The sequence below is a fragment of the Myxocyprinus asiaticus genome, chromosome 25 (genome assembly GCF_019703515.2).
Source record: "Myxocyprinus asiaticus isolate MX2 ecotype Aquarium Trade chromosome 25, UBuf_Myxa_2, whole genome shotgun sequence".
NCBI lineage: Eukaryota > Metazoa > Chordata > Actinopteri > Cypriniformes > Catostomidae > Myxocyprinus > Myxocyprinus asiaticus.
Window position 1 is genome coordinate 40,752,625 of NC_059368.1, and position 20,721 is coordinate 40,773,345.

Below are 20,721 nucleotides of genomic sequence, written 5' to 3' on the forward strand. Positions count from 1 at the left end.
GTTTCAGTACAAATTATGCTCTATTGGCACTCGGCAGTATTGGTGGCAATATTGTCAGTTATCACATACAATTTTTTAGCTTGTTTTCCCACAGTAAAAAAAAAATGCAGCTACAGTAATGCAACTTACTATGAAAGAAGAGGCAAAAAATGAATGGTTGTTCATAAAACCAGATGATTAGGAGAATGCATCAAAAGGGGGAAATGCTGAACCATTTCCACATAATACAACAAACCATTTAAATTATAAAAAAAGAAGTATTATCTAGATCAGATTGTGACCAGAATTTAAAGTGAGGGTAATTGTTAGATAAAGAACTGTTAAGTGAACTGGAAACACTCTTGGGGCCATTTTTTAATATATATTTTTTAGGAGCTTGAACACACAGAGGGTCCCAAGAAAAGGGCAGGGCTCAGAGGCCCCTCAAAACCAACTGTTTATTCAGGTGATGAGACAAAAAAAAAAAAAAAAAAAAAAAAAGCAAAATGATGTTTTTCTACCCAACTTTGTTCAGTCATATGCAGCATTAAAGTTAAAAAATTTGAAGTTAGGAAACCTTAAAGTGTGTAATGTTTTCAATGTCAAAGGAATATTCTGGGTTTGTCCCACCTTTTCTTTAAATAAAAAAACCAAAAATCGAGGTTACAGTGAGGAACTTATAATTTTATAAAAGTACTTACATTAATTCTTCTCTTAAAACCTGTGAATTCTCTGAGCTGTAAAGTTGTTTAAATGGTCATTTTATAGTCGTTTAAGAGTTTACGTTGTTACGGTGTCATGGCAACAAAGTTGTAAAATTGGATATAACTTTACACAGAAAAGGTTAGTAAGTGATTTTATCACACTAAAATCATGTTAACACATATTCCAACCAGTGGAAGAAGGGTGGAGAGTTCGGGAAACTTTGTTTGGCGTGGTGCAGAAATTACACATTTCAATTTAAGGAGGCTGTCACGCTCCCCTCTAGAGGTTTTCCCAATGTAAACAGCTTTATAGTTCTTACCTGGGACAGGGTCTGTCTCTTCTCATGGTTGCATTTGGTCAGACTGTCCAATCCCTTCTGTGAGGAAAAGAGTCCTCGTTTGTTCCGCATACCTCGAGATTGAGAGCGACAGCGTCTCCTTAGCGTGGCCTCGTCACGAGTGCATATCTGCACAACACACATACATTTAAAACATTTCTTTGTAAAATTTTGTGGAGCATCTCAAAGGTAGATTGTGCTTTTAATTAGGTCTTTCTTTGGTCTCTTACAAAATCTCCACAAAGCATGTGACTGTTCCTCACCAGCGCATGGAAGGACGAGACAGAGAAAATTCCTAGACGGCCCAGCACCATTTTAGATGGCCGCCCGGCAGTGGCTAGCAGACTCTTTGGGTTAGGCAGCTCAGTTCCCTGCAGACTGGCCAGGTAACAGCGCATGCGGAAGAGCTCCAGGTTAAACTTCTCCAGGTTCTGTTCCCACTGCAGTATCTGTGGGCCACAGAGAGACAAATGTGACTACGTTTCTTGAAAACACAAGGAAATATATTTGAGAAAGCTACTGATATTTTAAATAGTTCAATGCCTCTATAGTTCACATTCCAGTCTGCAACAGGTGTCATGTTATGTAGTAACAGGGAACAAATGGTTTCTTTCAATTCCCCTTAGAAATACAGAATTTCAGTCGATTAAATAGCAGAACTTGAATCTTAATACCAATGTTGTGCATTAAGCAGTGCCAGATGCTGAGTCTGCCCTAATACACCATATTCTCCATACTCCATTTATCCCTTAATACAAATACCAGGGCTGTCAATAGACACACTTTGTAAAAATGACAGTGAGTTTCACTCAAACTAAAATAGAAATAAAAACAAAATAAAAAATTCAACTCTAAAATAACCTGTGAACTGTGACCTACTGGCAGCAAATATTTTCTCAAATGTGGCATTGCCACTCAGAAATTTGGAATAACAAAGATCATAAAAAATGAATATTTTGGACATAATCTACTCCATTTGACAACATATGTATTTTCTTCCTCTTTTTTTAATTTTTTTTTTTATTAAATACTGTTCACCATAACAGCACATGGGTGTGGGTTTCAGGTTAGGATTCAGGTATACTCTAAAGGCCTAAATGCACTGTGGTCTGGTTTCCATCAAAAATCAACATCAATCACTTGATTGCCCAATTTACTAAACCGCTCATCTGAACGGCTCGGTTTTGCCCTTTAATCTTAAAAAAAAAAAAAAAAAAAAAACGCATTTACATAAACATCCACACAAACATCCGCTTGGCTGCTCACCTGGCTCTCAATAGCCTTCCTGTTCTTCTGGTCATTGATGACGGTCAGCTGCAGTTCTGCCATCTTTTTCATTTTGCAGTCCATGTCGATCTTCTGCAGCAGAATTCTGCTCTGGCTCTTTAGTAAACGTAGGGTGTCTTCCTTCCCCTGACGCTTAGCTAAATGGGAGGCACAAGCTGAGTGGATGGCTGTCACCCAGTTCTCCAGGTCTGTCTGGTTTGCAGCCTGCAGACGACAAGGAAGAGGTGGGTTATGGCTAGATGCAACGGCGTCGCGACTGCTGGCTGCTAGGCCATGGCTAACTCAAACAGCCCCATTTCTATAGTGCAACATTCGGGTTCCAGAAGTAAAAACCCCATTTCTTTTCTCTACATAGAAACTGGCATTTAATGATAATGTTTTAAAAATAGCATATACACCTTTTAAGACTGCCCTACAATGTTTAATAGCCAAATTCTGAGTGAAGAACTACACTCTTACACTACCAGTAATCTTGAAGGGAGCAACACCAATCAGAGAAGTTGCTGATCATGGAAAAGGAAATAGCTGCAAGAGTTCAGCAGCAAAATCTCACACCCATGAGGTACTGCGAATGATGTAATACTCTCAAACTATTTAAATTTGAATATATCTGAATATTTTGTAATAAATTTAACATTTATTGTCTTCATACTTGTAATCAATCATTTTAAGTAGGAATTTTTGTATTGTACAGTCATTTTTTTATTTACATTACATCATTTGCAATGCTTCATAGGATGCATACTATAGTATAATATAATATACTATAATTTTAATTTGCCAAATAAAAGAATACACAGGCTTGTCTTTTAAAAAATACTTTTTAGCTTTAAATTAAAGATTGTAATATTGTGATTCATCTCAGAGCTGGTTGGTTTTATTCATGGTTTAGAACACTTAAAGAATTTTTTGAAATCCCTATACATAAAATGAAAATGAAAAATACTACAAGATCCAAGATGGCTTAAAGAGTGAACAGTCACTGATGTCTTTTATTGGAAGGCTACATCCAGCTCAGGCACCAGCTAACTCTCTAGTATTGTAGCAAGTATCCTTGTTCCTATGTTAATTTTTTATGCACCAATGGTTTTATTTCTGTTTCTGGTAAACACGGTATAAAGGAAACACCTAGTCCATTGAGAAAATGCCCATTTAACACATCACACCAGTCTGAGTAGCAGGGCTATTAATTCCTACAAAGCATTATGAAAATATTACACTCAATTTCTAGAAATATGATTCATTATGAAAAAGCACATGTCTGACATCACAAAGCTGGAACAACAGATGAGTGACATGTTACAAGGGGACAAACTTTTTAAAATATGACTGAGAGAAACAGTTAAGAGTCTGGATATAAGTAGCTCAAACAAACTTATTGTGAGTCACAGTAAGAACAATTCAAATATAAAGCATAGTTGGGGTTTCTGAGTGCAAAACTAACTGCATGAAGTGCATGCTGTCAGAAACATTTAGCTGTGAAGTGGACAACTTGATGCCAGGCTTCAACACTGGGCCATGCTGGAATCCCATATTGTTAATAAAGATTGTTGCTTACCAAGGATAATAAAACAACAAAATATTCCTTACTTAGCATTACATTTAATCACAACATGTAACACATGCCGAGAGGGATACAACTGAAAGTTCACAAAAGGGTGAGAAATGGCCTACTAGTTTTATAGAAAAATGGGCCATAAACCTGAAAGAGATAGACGTCTCCATAGGCGTTGCTGAGGCAGAAGACATTCTCTTTCTTGGGGTGCTCAGGCACTGCCTGCACAATACTGTCCTCAACAAGCACTGTGTAGCGTGGTGTGCATTCCTGCTCTGGGGAGGTCTTTCCATTGGATTCACCCAATAAGATTGTGCAGCCTACAGGAGACAAGAAAAACAGTCTTAATAAAAATATTAATAAGTTAGAGCAAACTAACAAGGACACATTATCCATTACAATACAGCTAATATACAGAATGTCAGTATTGTGTTGTGTAAATCTGATGTTTATTGTAAATTGGTATATGTCTCATCACTGTCATGACTGCTATGTTGCTCGGAACTGCACCCAAGAATTTCACACACTATTGCACTTGCGTATATGGTTGTGTGACAATAAAAGTGATTTGATTTGAAGTTTTGAAAACTCAAAATTGTGCCCCACGGCTAGTGTATTGAGTGTAGAACTGTTCACAACAATGTTCAGGTGCAATTTGACTAAATGGGATGCAAGTATAAAATAGGAAGAGGTCCTTTGCTAAATTTTCGTAAACTCTTAAAAAAGTTCTGAATCCAAAATAAAAAGTGTGGCATCGAAATATTGTTTCATTCTTGAATGCACATACATTTCATATACTGTATGTAAAATGTATGAATAAGTATATTCAATTACTCTACTCCTGTCATAAAATCAATACATAAATTTACTCCACAATAAAAAAATTGATGAATCATTGCAGGACAATATTTCACCGAGTCCTGTCTCCACTGGATGCAAGCGGCATGCAAAAGCAAATCATTCCCATTATAATAAATCATGCTGTCTACACTGAATGCAACCGTCACGTCGCAATGCACGTCTATAGTTTACTGACACCCCATACTATTTCTGACAAGCTGCATGCACTTGGCGCCAAAGCTCACAGCTGATTGTCCATGCATGTCATCTTTTTAGAATGTTCCCTTCTTCACGGGCAGCGTAGACAGACTCAAGCCATTGCGGTGTGATGCGACACGACATTGGTCGCATCCGGTATAGACAGGGTGATTTTGTGAATACGCCTTTACTGCCAGCTTATTCTCAAGACTAAAGTCTTACCTTTGAGCGTGACCCAATACTGCTTCCACTTGCGTCTTGCTACCAGCTCCAGTTTGCGGTCCTTGTGGAGGGTAATGAGGGGCTTGAAAGCCAACCATCCAACCCTTCGCACAACACCCTGCTCCTTTTCAAACATAAAATCCATTTGTTCCAGGGAGCCCATGGAGCCACTGCTGCTCTCCCCTTGTTCCCCCTCAACCTCCCAGACCTGGAGTCCATCAGCAGTCCCACTGCTGCTGCCCGTCTCCAGCCCCTGCATGAAGTTCTCATAGATGTTCTGCCTCAGGGTCGCACCCTGGATCTGCTGCCCAAATGGTCCCATTGAGGACCCAAAGCAGTCCCACTGTGTTTGGGAGGAGATGGGGTTCCAAAATGGTCTGGATTCTTCTAATGTGCTTCCTACTCCACAGCTCAAAACCTCTGTGGAGTCCACAGTACTTGGTTCCTAAGGGTTGATAGACATAAAGTGAGAAGAAAATGGCAAATAAAACATGCACTTGTGCTACAAGTTTCACACCATGTTGTGAAGACTTTTACACCTTTCCTCTAATGGCTTTACTCTTCCTACCATGTCTGAAAATTAGGGTTAGTCCAACAAGTAGACCATTTCAAAACATCTGTCAATATTTGTTTCAGTGAAGTACTGCATGTCCTCTGAGAACATTAATTAATTAATTAAACATCAAGTTACTCCAATGTTATATTCACCTTATTCAAATAGAACGTCATATCACAACCAATTATCTCATTTAGAGATGCATTTTTGTTTAATATGATAACATCTGCATGTGTATGATGTGCTGACAGCCTCACCCTAATGCCCAATCTGTTAAAAAAGCCACAATCATTTTCTCACCTGTAGCCTCCGCTTCTTCCTGCTCAAACTACCTGTCCAATCGCTGAGGTGGCGGATGCGACTCTTGAGTGAGTCCTTCCTCGAGTTCCCACCAGGAACTGCTTTTATGCAGGGCAGTGTGTGCAAGGTGTAATGCTGGGTTTCCTGACTGTCCTCCTGGGAGCTCACATCCAGGGAAGAGGTCAGTGAGGCTTGGAAGTGAGCCTTGTCCTGGAGCTGATCTGTGGTTAGGATTCCAGCAGTGGGGAATGGTACAGTCATGTTGGGATTTGTGTATAGGTCTGACATGGAGACTTGAAAAGGGTTAAGGCCAAACCCATTCTGTTCCAAATGAAGGAGCACTGAGTCTCCAATTCCACTGTCCTCCTCAGCGCTGTAGGTGTTGCAATTGCTGCTTGTGTCCTGACCACTGTGCCCTTTGGGTTGGCAGGTGTGTCCACCCATATGATTCTCAGTCTGTTCTGTTGCATAGCCATTGAAGCATCCAAAGTCCACTGTACGTGTGGACGAGAGCGTGGTATATCCGCTACTGTTGTCTGAAGGCTGGGCGGTGGTGAACACGTTGTCGCAGAGCTGTGTACCATTCCCCCAGGGCGAGTCATACCATGAGCCCTCAGAGCTGAGAGAGCTGCCATTACTGGCTCTCTGGGTAGCGTCAACGGATCCACTGGAATGACCACCCAATGACATTTCAACATCTAGCTCCTTCCGTGCATTGGTAAACTCCACTCTCAGACTTCCATCTTTACTGAAAAGCACTTTGGGGCTGCCCTTACTGTCGGAAAGCTCAGAATCTGTGTTTCTCATAGGAACCTGGAGGCTTCCACCACCAGTAGGCTGTCTGTAGCCTACAAAAAAGCCATTTCCCTGGAATAAAAGGTTGTCATAGTCCCTGTGGCTCTCTGCACATATTTTGTCACTAGATATCCCCTTATTGCCATCATAATGGCGGGAGATGTAAGGCTGACTGTTCTTGTGTGGTGTAAAACCATTTTTGGCCTTGTATCCAGAACCCTCTGAGTTTCTCCACCAAGTGTGTGGGGAGAGGATGTCCTGTTCAGTGTGGTGCAGCTTCAGGGAGCTAGACTTGCCTGGGATGATGAAACTGCTGTACTGACTATCTGTGTTGCCCATTCTGATCTGTGAGGAAAAATTACAAAGACATGTCAAGACTTGGTACCTGGTACTGTAATATATATATATATATATATATATATATATATATATATATATATATATATATATATATATATACACCATGTTACTGAGTGATAAACATTCATATACAGTGTTATTTATGTGGACATACTCCGAGATACATCCAATATTTATTTACCATGTTTTTTGCTACTACATGGTATGTTCTTCAAAAACATAGGGTTAGGGTTACTCATGGTACTACTATGGTATCTAGCCATCAACATACACAAACAAACATATTTAAGACCATGGTTATGTATAGAGATTCTCTCACCTGTTATAATAGCAGTTCTCAGAGCAGAAAACGATATTCCTTCATATTCCTTTGAGGCATGTTCCCTCGCAGTGGCTGTCCTGTTCTCTACGGTCAACTTCTCCCCTCTGCTCCTGCCTAGTGCAGCATCTGACTCTCACTGAGATCCTCCTCCTTTCAATCTCTCTCTCTAACACAGCTGTTCCTTGCACTCTCCATCGCTCATCTGTGGAGAAACAGAGGAAGGGAGGAGCATGTGTCAGGAACACACAGTCGGCTCTTGTGTATGCTTTCTGCAGTGGGAAGCCCCAGGCTAACCCCCAACCCCCAAATCTAAACAGCCCTCACGCTTCTGTCCTGCTGCCACATTCCATGACGTAGCACTGCAAGGCTTTACAAGGGCAGACTTCATACAACCCCACTGTTTATTTTCAGTCAAGGAAATTCCTCACAATTATTTCTCTTTTTTTGTCTGAACCATAATAATTGAGAAACTCAATCCTTCTGAGCAACGTGTTCAGACTGTATGTGGAATCTTTTAAATATGTTGCGGTAACATTGTTTTGTCTGAAAGCCAGAAGGCGTTTGGAAAAGATCTGTAATGAGCATCTTATTAGTGTCCAGGCTGCTTGCGGATTTTTCACATCCTGTGAATGCTGAAAAGTATAGCTGGGTGATATAGCCAAACAATTATACACATTAATATTTTTCAGCCTTTTGACATTATTGAATGTTTCCCGTTTTTTATGAATTCGCTTTGAAATGTCTTAAATGGGTGACTTTTTTTATAACCATCATTTCAACAAAAAGCTACTTTTGCTTATTGTGGCTAATAGCTATTGTTGAAGTAGATGAAATAGTAGACTAGTGTATGAATAAACCTCAACCCTACCCTAAACCCAACAATGAAAAATCTAGTTAAAAATAAAGACATACTTTCCACATTGCATTTGACTTAATGAATGAAAAGCTCAATGAATAGCTTACATTTTTATTATTTTTATGTCCCCAAAAAATTGTTTTAGCTATTAAAGAGCAATATTTACCTACATATTTTTACTAAAACATTTTAATATATGCCAAATGCCAAATAGGGACTCTTTCTTAATGCTCTCATTCCTGTGAGTCATGAGAGGAGCACGGAACTAGTCTAAAGACATGCTCTTTAGGAAAACATGTGGCCAAATAAAAAGCACTGCAATATTCACAATGTTTCTTAATTGTTAATAAATTTATTGCAAATATATTGTTAACATTTAATATGTTTCCCAGCCCTAATGATAAGGGCCTTTGGGGTTCAAAAGCAGCCACAGCACCAACCATCCTGCCCAAGTAGCTTAAGAGGATGTTGGGGGTTGGTTGAGGACTAAAACTGCATCACCCTAAAACACAATCATGACCTCTAACACTGGAGTGAGCGCTGAATGCCGCCAACACTCTTCACTGACATGGCAAAGCTTCAATGAAACAAGAAACAGCGCAGCTGAGATGCAGCAGGGAGGCGGGTCGCAGCTTCATTATTAGGAGTACCAGCAGGCGGTGTGATCGTGCTCTTCGAACACTGTGGCTTTGTAAAAGACGGAACACAGAAGCAGCCAATGAGTTCTGTTGGTTCCAGACACTGGGCCACAGAGGGCTGAACCAGGGCATTGTGGGATATGTGTCCCATCCCATTCAGAAAAGATGATCTGAATGGCAGTCGCTCACATTGTCTTTGTGTGTGTCTCACTGGCCATCTGCTGCCCCACTGAGTGAGATCAGTCACCCCCGACCTGCGCAATTCACTCAGCCTGAAAGAAATGCAAAACTGAGTAGACTGAACTAGAGTGCAACAAGTCTATGTGATATGTCAGAGGCACTTGTTGAAGGACACATATGTGCGTGTATATTATGTATAGGTATTTTCCATCTGCTCGACACTGAACTTTGCCGACTTTCAGACATTGAAATTCCAAAATATGCCTGCCATTATTGCTCAATACATAGGTTTAGCGATTTGAACAAACACCTAACTTTAAAGGAATAGTTCACTCAAAAATTCAAATTCTGTCATCATATACACACCCTCCTATTGTTCCGAACCTGTATGACTTTCTTTCTTTGGTATGTAACTCAACAGACATCCAATACATCTGAACGTACATCACATGCGTCTTGAGGAGAGTTGTACTATTGTTATCCAAGTGATTAGTTATGATTTTCACCTGGCAAACAATAAGATGGGGGGAAAAAATCCCATTGATTTACATTGAAGGAGGGATTTTAGGGATTAGAATACCACATAGACTAAGTTAGGGGTGGGCTCTTTTGGCTTGGGCCAGTAAGCAACCACCTAACAACCACCCAGAACACCCTAGCATCTTGGAGGCATGGATTTTCTTCAGAAAAAACAAGCTCAAAGTGGAACAGTTTTATTGACTTAGTGTTTTAATTTTAAAAGCTTCCAGGTGCACATACACACAAGCATACTGTTACAGCGCAGTCTTAATGCTCTAAACCAAAAGGCGATTGCAGTTTAACGGCCTGATATGAAACACATGTACACACTGCACCCAGCACAGAGTGATTATGTCTGCCTGGCTCGAAGAATGAAGGCATTATAAAAGTATGTATTTTTATAAAGGACAGTGGTTTTTGGGAGGGGCAGTTCTGGGTGGTGGAGGCAGCTAGCTGCCTGGATGCCCATCATGACTGGGCCTCTTGTTTGACCCAGCATGCCATAACTGCCAGCACACCACTTTAAGACAAACTACCACACCAATGACAACACACAGCGCCAAAGGAGAGAGAGAAAGGGAGACCATTGTTGGCTCCAGATGTTAGGGTGTGATTACTTGATAAAAGTAAGTAATGGGTTTGATCAAAGAAACAGACAGGAAGTGTGGATTTGCACTGTACACACAGACACAATCCAGTGTTAATGTTGTCAACCATAAATGAAAAAAAGAAAAAATTAAACTAAACTGAAATACATTTTCATGACTTTAAATCTAATTAAATGAACACTAACAGTCATGGAGTGAAAACTTAACTAAATTTAAAGTAAAAATTGGAAACAAAATAGAAATAAAAATGTAAAACTATATTAATTCTTCAAATATACTTGTTATATTTTTCTGGAATATAGGAGTAACTCCATCATATGTGATGGCTGTCAACTCCAGTCTCACTCAACACCAGGCAATACAGGAAATTGTTTTTCCATTTGCTTTTGGATGTTTTGTTTACATGTCAACAAAAATGTATGATATAATGAGAGATATAATGTGCCAAGGTCTGTGCATCATTAGATACAGACATAGAACTTAAAAGTTAATTCTGCATCACCAAACGCATCTGCAAAAATAACAATTGTTTTTAAACTGGTTTCAAAGAAACTCCCACTATCTTAATTTTTTTTTTTAATTTTTTTTTTTTTTTAACTAGTTTAATACTTAAAAAAAAAACTCTTAGTAGGAGCTAGGGTTGTCATTTTTCTAGCAGAGAAATACTGGATATTCCAGCTCTAAATATGGGACTTTTTATTTCAAGAGGTCCATCTAGAGCTTATTTACATAGGAAAATAATTGAAAAACAGCACGGACGGATGCAATAAGTCATTTGGTGTGAATGAAAACCACTTTACATTTATATTTATTAATTTAGCAGATGCTTTTATCCAAAGTGACTTACAAAATGAGGAAGGATGCAACATAAGTGATTCATCTTAAAGGTACTATATGTAATATTTTTACTGTACTAAATCATAAAATGACCATAATGTCATTAGAGAATTAGGAAACATGCTAAGTTGAAATACTGGCTTCTCCGATAACAATGCTACAGCCAGTATATTCAACTATGAAGTTTCCATTCCGGGCCAGAATTTCTGTTTATGTTTTGGCCTGTGTGATCCTGCCCACTGCCCACTCACCAATAGTATTTCGACACCGCCGGGTTGCCAGATTTGAACAAGTTTGCAGGCAAACAACACTGCTGCAGCCATGTGGGTCCTCATTCTGACGACCCGCATGAGCTTCGAGTCTGGGGTGGGGCAGACAACGCTCCAATATTTTGAATTTGGACTGCAGTACCCATTTCAAACGCTTGTTGTCAATCTTAGATATAGCACCATTAAGGATACAGTAATACGAAAAGGGCTGCAATACAAAGTTTCAATTGTATTAAGAAAGGACTAGCCAAGACTGAGATTTTGTTAACATTTTTATTGATTCCATTCATAAAAAAACCACTAGACACAACATAAAATACGGAATCAGATATATAAATTAAACCCTTCCCCCCGAACATCCCCCCCACCTGACACAAACACGCATTACAGCGGTCTCTTACAATTATAACAAAAAATTAGAAACAAACTAAAAAAAAAAAATTCTTTCAAAAAGCAAGAGTGCACATACACAAACTAAAAATTAAAAATCAAAAATCCCTCTCCACTGCCCCTCCCTGAGAACCCTCCAAAAAATCCAAATATCCACCCCACTTCCTATTAAACAAATCCCACTTTCCTAACCTTCTGAAGATTGCCTCCTCAAATGCCGCAACCTCGCTCATCTCCCCGCACCACTCCCGAAACGAGGGTGCCCCAGCCGTCTTCCACCCCCTGAGTATTATTCGCCTGGCCACCATATCTCCGGCCAGAACACAACCTCTCAAGTGGCTATCCCCAAAATTTATGACTTCCCCATCACCCAAAATGCAGAGTCTGGGGCAAAATCTTGTGTCCAACACGTCGCACATAAATCCCTGAATCTTTAACCAAAATTCCAGTATTTTAACACATCCCCAAAAAACACGGGTTGTCCCCGTCTTCTGATTGGCATCGCCAGCAGGTGGGTGTGTCTTTAAGACCAAGCCTATACAATCTAGAGGGGGTCCAATATAATTGATTCAAAATCTTAAATTGCATCAGACACACCCTCGAATCTCTAGATGTAGACTTGATGTTTTTTAGAATCTTAGCCCACACTCCCTCCTCCAATACCAAATTTAAATCTCTCTCCCATAATCTCTTGAGAGAAGTTGAAGCTCCATCCCCCAGACTCTGAATTAACAGGGAGTAATACACAGATGCCTCATGACCTTTTCCAAAAGCAGTAATCACCACTTCTAGAGTATCTGTCCTTTTAGGGGGGTGTATGCTACTCCCAAACATAGTACAAAGCAGGTGGCGTAGCTGTAAGTACCTGAAGAACTGAGATCTAGGAATCCTGAAATGTTGGACCAAATTTTCAAACGATCTCAACCCACCACTCTCATATAGGTCACTGAGTGTATTAACACCCCTCTCAATCCACTCCAACCAACAGAAAGGGGACTCACCAATACGCAACTTTGGGTTTAGCCATATGCTTGAGGCAACATTTAAATAAATGTCTGAATTAAACACTCTGGACTCTTTTGTCCATAGCGCGTGCAGATGCGAGATAATGGGTTGTGACTTAACTTCTCCAATTAGTTTAACAGAAAGGCTTTGTAATAGTAAAATAGGGGCAATAACTTTCTGTTCAATTCCAAACCAGGGAGGGGCTCTCTCAGGTGGAAGTGACCAATGAGCTAAATGTCAGAGACCGAATGCATAATAAAACAAAATCTTGGGTAGGTCTAGCCCACCTTTGTCAATCGGCCTATGTAACTTGTTGCAATATAACCTGGGACGCTTTCCATTCCAAATGAAGGACTTCGCTATACTATCAAATTGCTTAAAATAAGAGAGGGGGACATCTACAGAGAGAGACTGTAGTAGGTAGTTGAATTTTGGAATACAATTCATTTTAATAACATTAACCTTCCCAATCATAGATAAATGTAATGAAGCCCACCTGTCCACATCATTCGAAAACGTTTTATTAAGGGGTCAAAATTAACTAAATCAGACAAATTTGCTGGGAATAAAATTCTCAAATACTTAATTCCCTGTTTGGGCCACTGGAAGGCGACTGGTTGAAAAGCCATTATTGGGCAGTACACTGTCAAAGCCAAAGCTTCAGATTTAGACCAATTGACATTGTGTCCTGAGAACTTGGAAAAGGAATTAATAATTCTGTGGAGGCAAGGCATAGATCTAGTAGGGTCAGAGACAAATAATAAAATATCATCTGCATAAAGCAAAAGCTTATGCGCCATACCTCCCGCAATCACCCCTGGAAAATCATCCTCCTTTCTTATCGCGGCTGCTAATGGTTCCAGGGCAAGACAGAACAATAATGGGGAAAGAGGGCAACCCTGCCAGGTGCCCCTATCCAGAGTAAAATAATCTGAAATTAGTCCATTTGTTTGTACCGCCACTACAGGGTGTCTATAAAGTAGCTTAATCCAACCAATAAAAGTACTCCCGAACCCATACATTTCCAAAATCTTAAAAAGATAATCCCATTCTACCATATCAAACGCCTTTTCAGTGTCAAGTGAGATGGCAGCGACCGGAGATTTTTTTTAGAATCAGACTGATCCGGGCTTGTGTCATGGTTAGCGGGAGCTTTCCATTCTTTAATGATTCAGTATAAACTTCTAGTAAAATTGGAGCCAGTTCTGTAGCATAAGATTTGAAAAACTCAGCGGCAAAGTCGTCAGGCCCCGGAGACTTGCCTGTAGATAAGGCCTTAATAACCTCGCCAAGCTCCTCCAAGTTTATCTCAGAATCAAGAGAATTTTTTTGCTCAGTCGTCAGTTTAGGGAGATCTAATGGTTCCACAAAGTTTCTAAAATCTTCATCAGTAGACGAAGACGTGGAACTATAGAGATCAAAGTAGAATTCTTTAAAATGGCCGAGGTAAATATTTCACCACCAGCAGATTTCACTGAGGGAATGGTAGAAAAATACTCTCTCTGCTTTATATATCTAGCCAAACGTGTTCCTGCTTTGTCCCCCGACTCAAAGTATGAATGTCTTGCCCTGAAAAGCCAAAACTCCACTTTCCACGACAAAATAGTATTATGCCAAGACAGAGAATAAAGTGCAACAAGAATTTTATTAAATGAGTGGATTTTAAATGATAAAGCAACCATGCATTATGATGGACTTTTATGGGAGAGAAAACACTTTTGAAAATAGTGTATTTCTCTTTAGATTACAGTGTCCGTTTTTTGGCAGTAAACAGTGTTTATCACAAGAGAAATATAAGAAAATCACATTCAGAATTTTAACTCAACTTGCACTGTACTGTACTTCTGTACTAAAAGTGCTGCAGTTTTTTCTCACATTCCCTCTTCCAGAACAAATACTGACATACTGTATGCAATGCAATGCAATGTAAAGTAATATAATGTCATGAGTAGGAGTGTTTAATGGTGTTTTGGAAACACAATGGTGAGAAACAATAATCATGCACTCGAACGCTATGTTTGACAAAATTCTTCTGCTTATGACTGAGAATACGAAATAAAATGTCCTGGTTACTTTCGTAACCTCCGTTCCCTGATGGAGGGAATGAGACGTTGTGTCGATGTAGTGACACTAGGGGTCACCCTTGGGAGCCCCAAACACCTCTGCTTTTTTGAAAAAAGGCCAATGAGAATTGGCGAGTGGAATTGCATGCCACTCCCCCGGACATACGGGTATAAAAAGAGCTGGCATGCAACCACTCATTCAGGTTTTGTGCTGAGGAGCCGAGACCATGTCCCGGCCATTTCAGCGGGTAGTTCAGTGTTGTGGCAAGAGGGACACAACGTCTCGTTCCCTCCATCAGGGAACGGAGGTTACGAAAGTAACCAGGACTTTCCCTATCTGTCACTCACTCGACCTTGTGTCGATGTAGTGACACTAGTGGTCCCTATACAAAACGCCACAACTAGCTGAACTGTGTTGCGTGAACTGGTGGTGTGTGAGGGGCAGACTGCTGTGTGCCTTGTAGCCAGCGCACCAGGCCATCACGTAACCTCCCCCAACGCTCTTATAAGCGTCGAACGGTCCATCAGGAACAAGTCGACTGCCCAACTATAGGGACAGGCTAGCCCAGCTGAGGCCTCGTTTCCCTCTCTTTTCTCCCCAAAAAGAGTGGAATTTGTTAACTGACTGGGAACCATAAGTGTCTGCGTCGGGGGGTGTCCCTCCCAAGGGGAACACACCGCGGAGACCACACCCCTCCCAAAAGGGGGGGGGTATTTTGAGTTGAATACGTCACATGGTCTTACCGAGTCTTGTTGGAAGTATGTCATGTGGAGAGGTCCCATGGTAGGTCTTACCCAAAGGGGTTTTTCTACAAAGCATGGCGACAGGGGGCAGAGGGGCCTCAGCCCAAGGAAGAGGCAGTTTGCCGTCAGGGAAACAATTTTGCGGAAGATATCACATGGGGTCGCCTTCGGGGAATCAGCACATGTGGAGCACCTACATCAGTACAGGGGCTCATTAGCGCACGTACTGGGCTGGTCAGTGAGTTTCTCCACAAACTCAGCTGCCAGAGGGCTAAGGAGGAAAGTCATCCAGGGATCACAGTCTGTGAACACGACTGGGAGTCAAGAGCGCACGTCTTCACCTCAAAGGAGAGGAAAGGCACTATGTGCAAGCAGTACACCCGGCCAGTTGTCCCGGAACTTACCTGCTCGTGCCTGCCAATACATGGGACGAGACCGGCTCAACCCGGAGATTGTAGAACCTCGCAAAAGTGTTGTGTGTTGCCCAGCCCGCTGCTCTGCATATGTCTGCCAAAGAGGCGCCACTGGCCAGGGCCCAGGAGGCCGCCACACTCCTGGTGGAGTGGGCTCGTAACCCCGCAGGGGGTGGCACGTCCTGAGCCTGATATGCCATCGTGATGGCGTCGATGACCCAGTGGGCGATCCTCTGTTTTGAGACAGCGCTTCCTTTCCGCTGTCCACCAAAGCAAACAAAGAGCTGCTCGGAGCTTCTAAGGCTCTGCGTGCGATCCAAATAGATGTGTAAAGCTCGAACCGGACACAGCAATGCCAAGGCTGGGTCTGTCTCCTCCTGGGGCAGTGCTTGCAGGTTCACCACCTGATCCCTAAAAGGAGTCGTGGGAACCTTGGGCACATAGCCCGGTCGGGGTCTCAGGATCATGTGAGAGTAACCCGGACCGAACTCCAGGCACGATTCGCTGACAGAGAACACCTGCAGGTCCCCTACCCTTTTGATGGAAGTGAGCGCAGTCAGGAGGGCAGTCTTCAAAGAGAGTGCCTTAAGCTCAGCTGACACCAAGGGCTCAAAGGGAGCTCCCTGTAGACCCCGAAGGACTACGGAGAGGTCCAATGAGGGGACGAGGTGTGGTCTGGAGGGATTCAACCTCCTAGTGCCTCTCAGGAACCTGATGATCAAGTCGTGCTTCCACAAATACTTACCATCTACTGCACCATGATGTGCCGAAATAGCGGCTACATACACCTTCAGGGTGGAGGGGAACAGCTGCCCCTCCAGCAGGAAGGAAAGCACTCATCTGACTGCACATCTCTGGGGGTCTTCACGTCGGGAAGAACACCACTTACCGAACAGATGCCACTTAAAGGCATACAGGCGCCTCATAGAGGGAACCCTAGCCTGAGTGATCGTGTCTACCACCGCGGGTGGTAGGCCACTTAGGTCTTCCACGTCCCGTCCAGGGGCCAGACGTGGAGATTCCAGAGGTCTGGTCGCAGGTGCCAGATGGTGCCCCGTCCCTGAGAAAGAAGGCCCTTCCTCGGGAATTCGCCGGGGAAGGGGCTGTCGCGAGGAACGTGAGATCCAAGAACCACGTCTGGGTGGGCCAGTAGGGTGCTACTAGGATGACCTGCTCCTCGTCTTCCCTGACCTTGCACAAGGTCTGTGCAAGTAGGCTCACTGGGGGAAACATGTATTTGCGTAGTCCAGGGGGCCAGCTGTGTGCCAGCACATCTATACTGAGGGGTGCCTCGGTCAGGGCGTACCAGAGCGGGCAGTGGGAGGATTCACGGGAAGCAAACAGTTCTACCTGTGCTCGACTGAATCGACTCCAAATCAGCTGGACCACCTGAGGGTGGAGTCTCCACTCTCCCCTGAGGGTAACCTGACGTGACAGCGCGTCCGCTGCGCCCGGGATGTGAGTGGCTCATAGCGACTTGAGGCACTGCTGACTCCAGAGGAGGAGACGGCGGGCGAGTTGTGACATGCAATGGGAGTGTAGACCGCTTTGGCGGTTGATGTACGCTACCGATGCTGTGTTGTCCATCCAGTTGATGTGCCAATGCAGCCGCAGGCCAGTCCAGGAGCTGGCGGCTGTGTGCCCATTGAATACGGCGCCCCAGCCCATCTTGGAGGCGTTTGTTGTAACCACGACACGCCTGGAGACCTGCTCTAGGGGAAACCCTGCCCATAGAAATGCAAGGTCGGTCCACGGGCTAAAGAGGTGGCGACAGACCAGCGTGATGGTCACGCGATGTGTCCCGTGGCCCCATTCTTATCTCGGGACTCGAGTCTGAAGCCAGTGCTGAAGCGGTCTCATATGCATAAACCTGAGAGGTGTGGCCGCCGCTGAGGATGCCATATGCCCCAGGAGCCTATGAAAAAATTTCAGTGGAACCACTGCTCTCCGACAGTTCAGCACCGACTGTGCTCGCTCGTTCGTGAGGCGCGCTGTCATAGAGACTGAGTCCAACTCCAGACCGAGAAAAAAGATGCTCTGAACCGGGGAGCCTTTGAACCTCTGAACCTTTTTCCAGTTGACCCGAAGCCCCAGTCGGCTGAGGTGCCGGAGCATGAGGTCCCTGTGTGCACACAGCAACACTCGAGAGTGAGCTAGGATTAGCCAGTCGTCGAGATAGTTGAGGATGCGGACACCCACTTCCTTTAGCGGGGCAAGGGCAACCTCTCCGACCTTCGTGAAGACGCGAGGGGACAGGGACAGGCCGAAGGGGAGGACCTTGTACTGGTACGCCTGGCCTTCGAAGGCAAACCGCAGGAAGGGTCTGTGTCGAGGTAAGACCAAGACGTGAAAGTACGCGTCCTTCAGGTCTAACGCCGCGAACCAATCTTGATGCCGGACGCTCACTAGAATGCGGTTTGTCTGTGCACTTGAACGGGAGTCTGTGCAAAGCCCGGTTCAGTATTCGCGGGTCCAGGATTGGTCACAACCCACCGCCTTCTTCGGTACGATGAAGAAAGGGCTGTAGAACCCTTTCTTCATCTCGGCTGGAGGGACAGGCTCTATCGTGCCCTTGCGCAGAAGGGTAGCGATCTCTGCACGCAAGGTAGCGGCGTTCTCGCCCTTCACCGAGGTGAAGCGGACACCGCTGAACCTGTGCTGAACCGGGTCAGCCACCGCGACGGGTTGGAAAGCGCGAGCCACACGTCCTTAACTCCGGGCGAGGGGGACCAAAGGAATGATCACGTCGGATGTACCGGTGGGTGGGGCCTCGAGGCGGGGCGCAGCTTGAGGTGCCACGTCGAGGGGATTCGAGTCCCGTGGCCGTGCTGAGTCCAGGGACATCGAAGCACTTACCTGGCTCCTGCCGCCCACCATAAGATTGGCCGAGGAGTGGGGAGCAGGAGTCTCGTCCCCGTAGTCCACCGGACCCAATCCCGTGTGGGTGTGTTTGTGCCACAGCTGGGTGCACAGGAGCGGGGGGACCGCCGCTGGGGCGCCATACCTGCAAAGATGGGATGTGGTCATGACGACGGCCGTGCACACCGAACATGTGACCCAGGGAACAAGAAAACCGCTCTTTTGTTGAATTTCTCCTCCCGGCCCTCCACCAGGGGATGGAGTGGTCTGCTCACCAGCTCCGGAGAAGTGGGTCTCCTTACCCCTGGGTTGCCCATCTCAGGGGCGCTTCGAAGCCTTCCTCGGGTTCTTGGCGGCTGGCCGTGAGATGGGTGGCGTCTGCTTCCTGCGCTGGGCTCCACGCCAGGGCTGGGCCACGGGGGCGGGCTGCGGCAGAGCCGGTGTTGTAGTTGCAGGAGGACGCCCTTGGCGACGAGCAGACGGGGTGCGGGGTCTTGAGCCGCACCGGGGCAGGATGTGCTGTATGGCCTCCGTCTGCTGCTTCACTGCCGAGAACTGCTGGGCAAATTCCTCGACGGTGTCGCCAAATAGGCCAACCTGGGAGATGGGGGCATCAAGGAACCATGCCTTGTCAGCCTCGCGCATCTCAACCAAGTTGAGTCAAAGGTGGCGCTCCTGGAACACCAGGGTGGACATCGCCTGCCCATATGGATTTCATATGAAATGTAAATTTGTTTAATTAAATACGGGACAATTCTGTGATATACAAGACGATTCTGTATTATACAAGACGGTTGGAAACCTTAGAAGGAGCAATAGTAATAGTGATGCTTTCCTTATTGAACACCACTTATTTTTTTCACTTAAAAAGGTTTTACACATATAGAAATGAACAGATGCCAAATGTTTTAAGTGACATCCGCTCACATGAGATGAAGATTTCAGTAATATCAGTGGCCTTTAAAAAGTTAGGCCACCCCCTCATGGTGGCCACCATGTTAAGATCATATAACCGGCCGAATACTCACATTATTTTGGTAACCCCCCTATATTATTAGACACTTTTGATCACTGAATAAATTAATCAGAAAGAGAAAGACTGTAAATTGTTAATGCATATATCTGCTGAAAGTTAGTTTAGTCTCTTAGGGATTACACTAGTGTAGAGATGGCCTCTAAGCTTACAGACATGGACTAAAAGCCACAAACCTCCCATTTTTATTTTATGTGGCTTTTGATTATTTTTTAACAGTATGCCGGAGGTTTGAATTGCAATGAAATTAATCTAAATATTTTATGAATCCAAAAGTGGCATAATGTGTGTTGCAGGCATATGCCTTTTCCTGTCAGGAAAGCCGTTGTGTGCGTCACAGAACAATCCATAGTGGAAGGAAAGCACTGCAGGCTGCTGGTTCACAGGAAGATTGCGTTGAAAGAGGGCAACGTCTTTGCACACTGGGCCATTACTTTTGGGAAATCACAGGGGTGCCTGGATAAGATAGGTCTAGAAGGAACAGCACTAGGACACAGGAAGTCAGTCTGGACTTGTTCCTCCCATTTCCTGTGAGAGATACTCTTATAGCCTGTCTGAGCAGAAAGAGTGCTGCATAGAGAGCGCTGGTATGGGTGTGTTTTCCCTTTTGTTTCCTCAGTTCTTCTGCTCTGTCATGGGTGTTCATTACTCACAACCAACCAAAATAGACATCTGTGAGGAGTTTTGGTTTTGCTGAGGTGGATGACGTGCTTGAGAGGTCTGTGGGTTTCGTCAAAGTCCTTTATAAGCAAGTTTGTACAATCGTTAGTCCTCTTGTATTGTCCTTCAGGCAACTCTTTGTATTTATGCAAATACAGCTCTTATATACTTGAATTGGGAACAAAATCTCC

The 20,721-nt window shown here is 43.8% G+C and overlaps 1 protein-coding gene across 4 annotated transcripts in view; it reads right to left on the reverse strand.

The window, feature by feature from the left end:
- Nucleotides 1–20,721, reverse strand: part of LOC127415772 (rho guanine nucleotide exchange factor TIAM2) — a 110,781-nt gene that overhangs the window by 54,405 nt on the left and 35,655 nt on the right. For all 4 annotated transcript variants that reach the window (XM_051654674.1, XM_051654673.1, XM_051654672.1 and 1 more), the window contains exons 2-8: nt 7,454–7,658; nt 5,980–7,119; nt 5,124–5,568; nt 4,011–4,183; nt 2,288–2,512; nt 1,285–1,470; nt 1,004–1,150 (exon numbers count right to left, since the gene is read on the reverse strand). In XM_051654674.1, coding sequence (XP_051510634.1) covers nt 1,004–1,150; nt 1,285–1,470; nt 2,288–2,512; nt 4,011–4,183; nt 5,124–5,568; nt 5,980–7,113 — 2,310 coding nt within the window. In that variant the 5' untranslated portion in view covers nt 7,114–7,119; nt 7,454–7,658. The remainder of the gene's footprint in view (nt 1–1,003; nt 1,151–1,284; nt 1,471–2,287; nt 2,513–4,010; nt 4,184–5,123; nt 5,569–5,979; nt 7,120–7,453; nt 7,659–20,721) is intronic.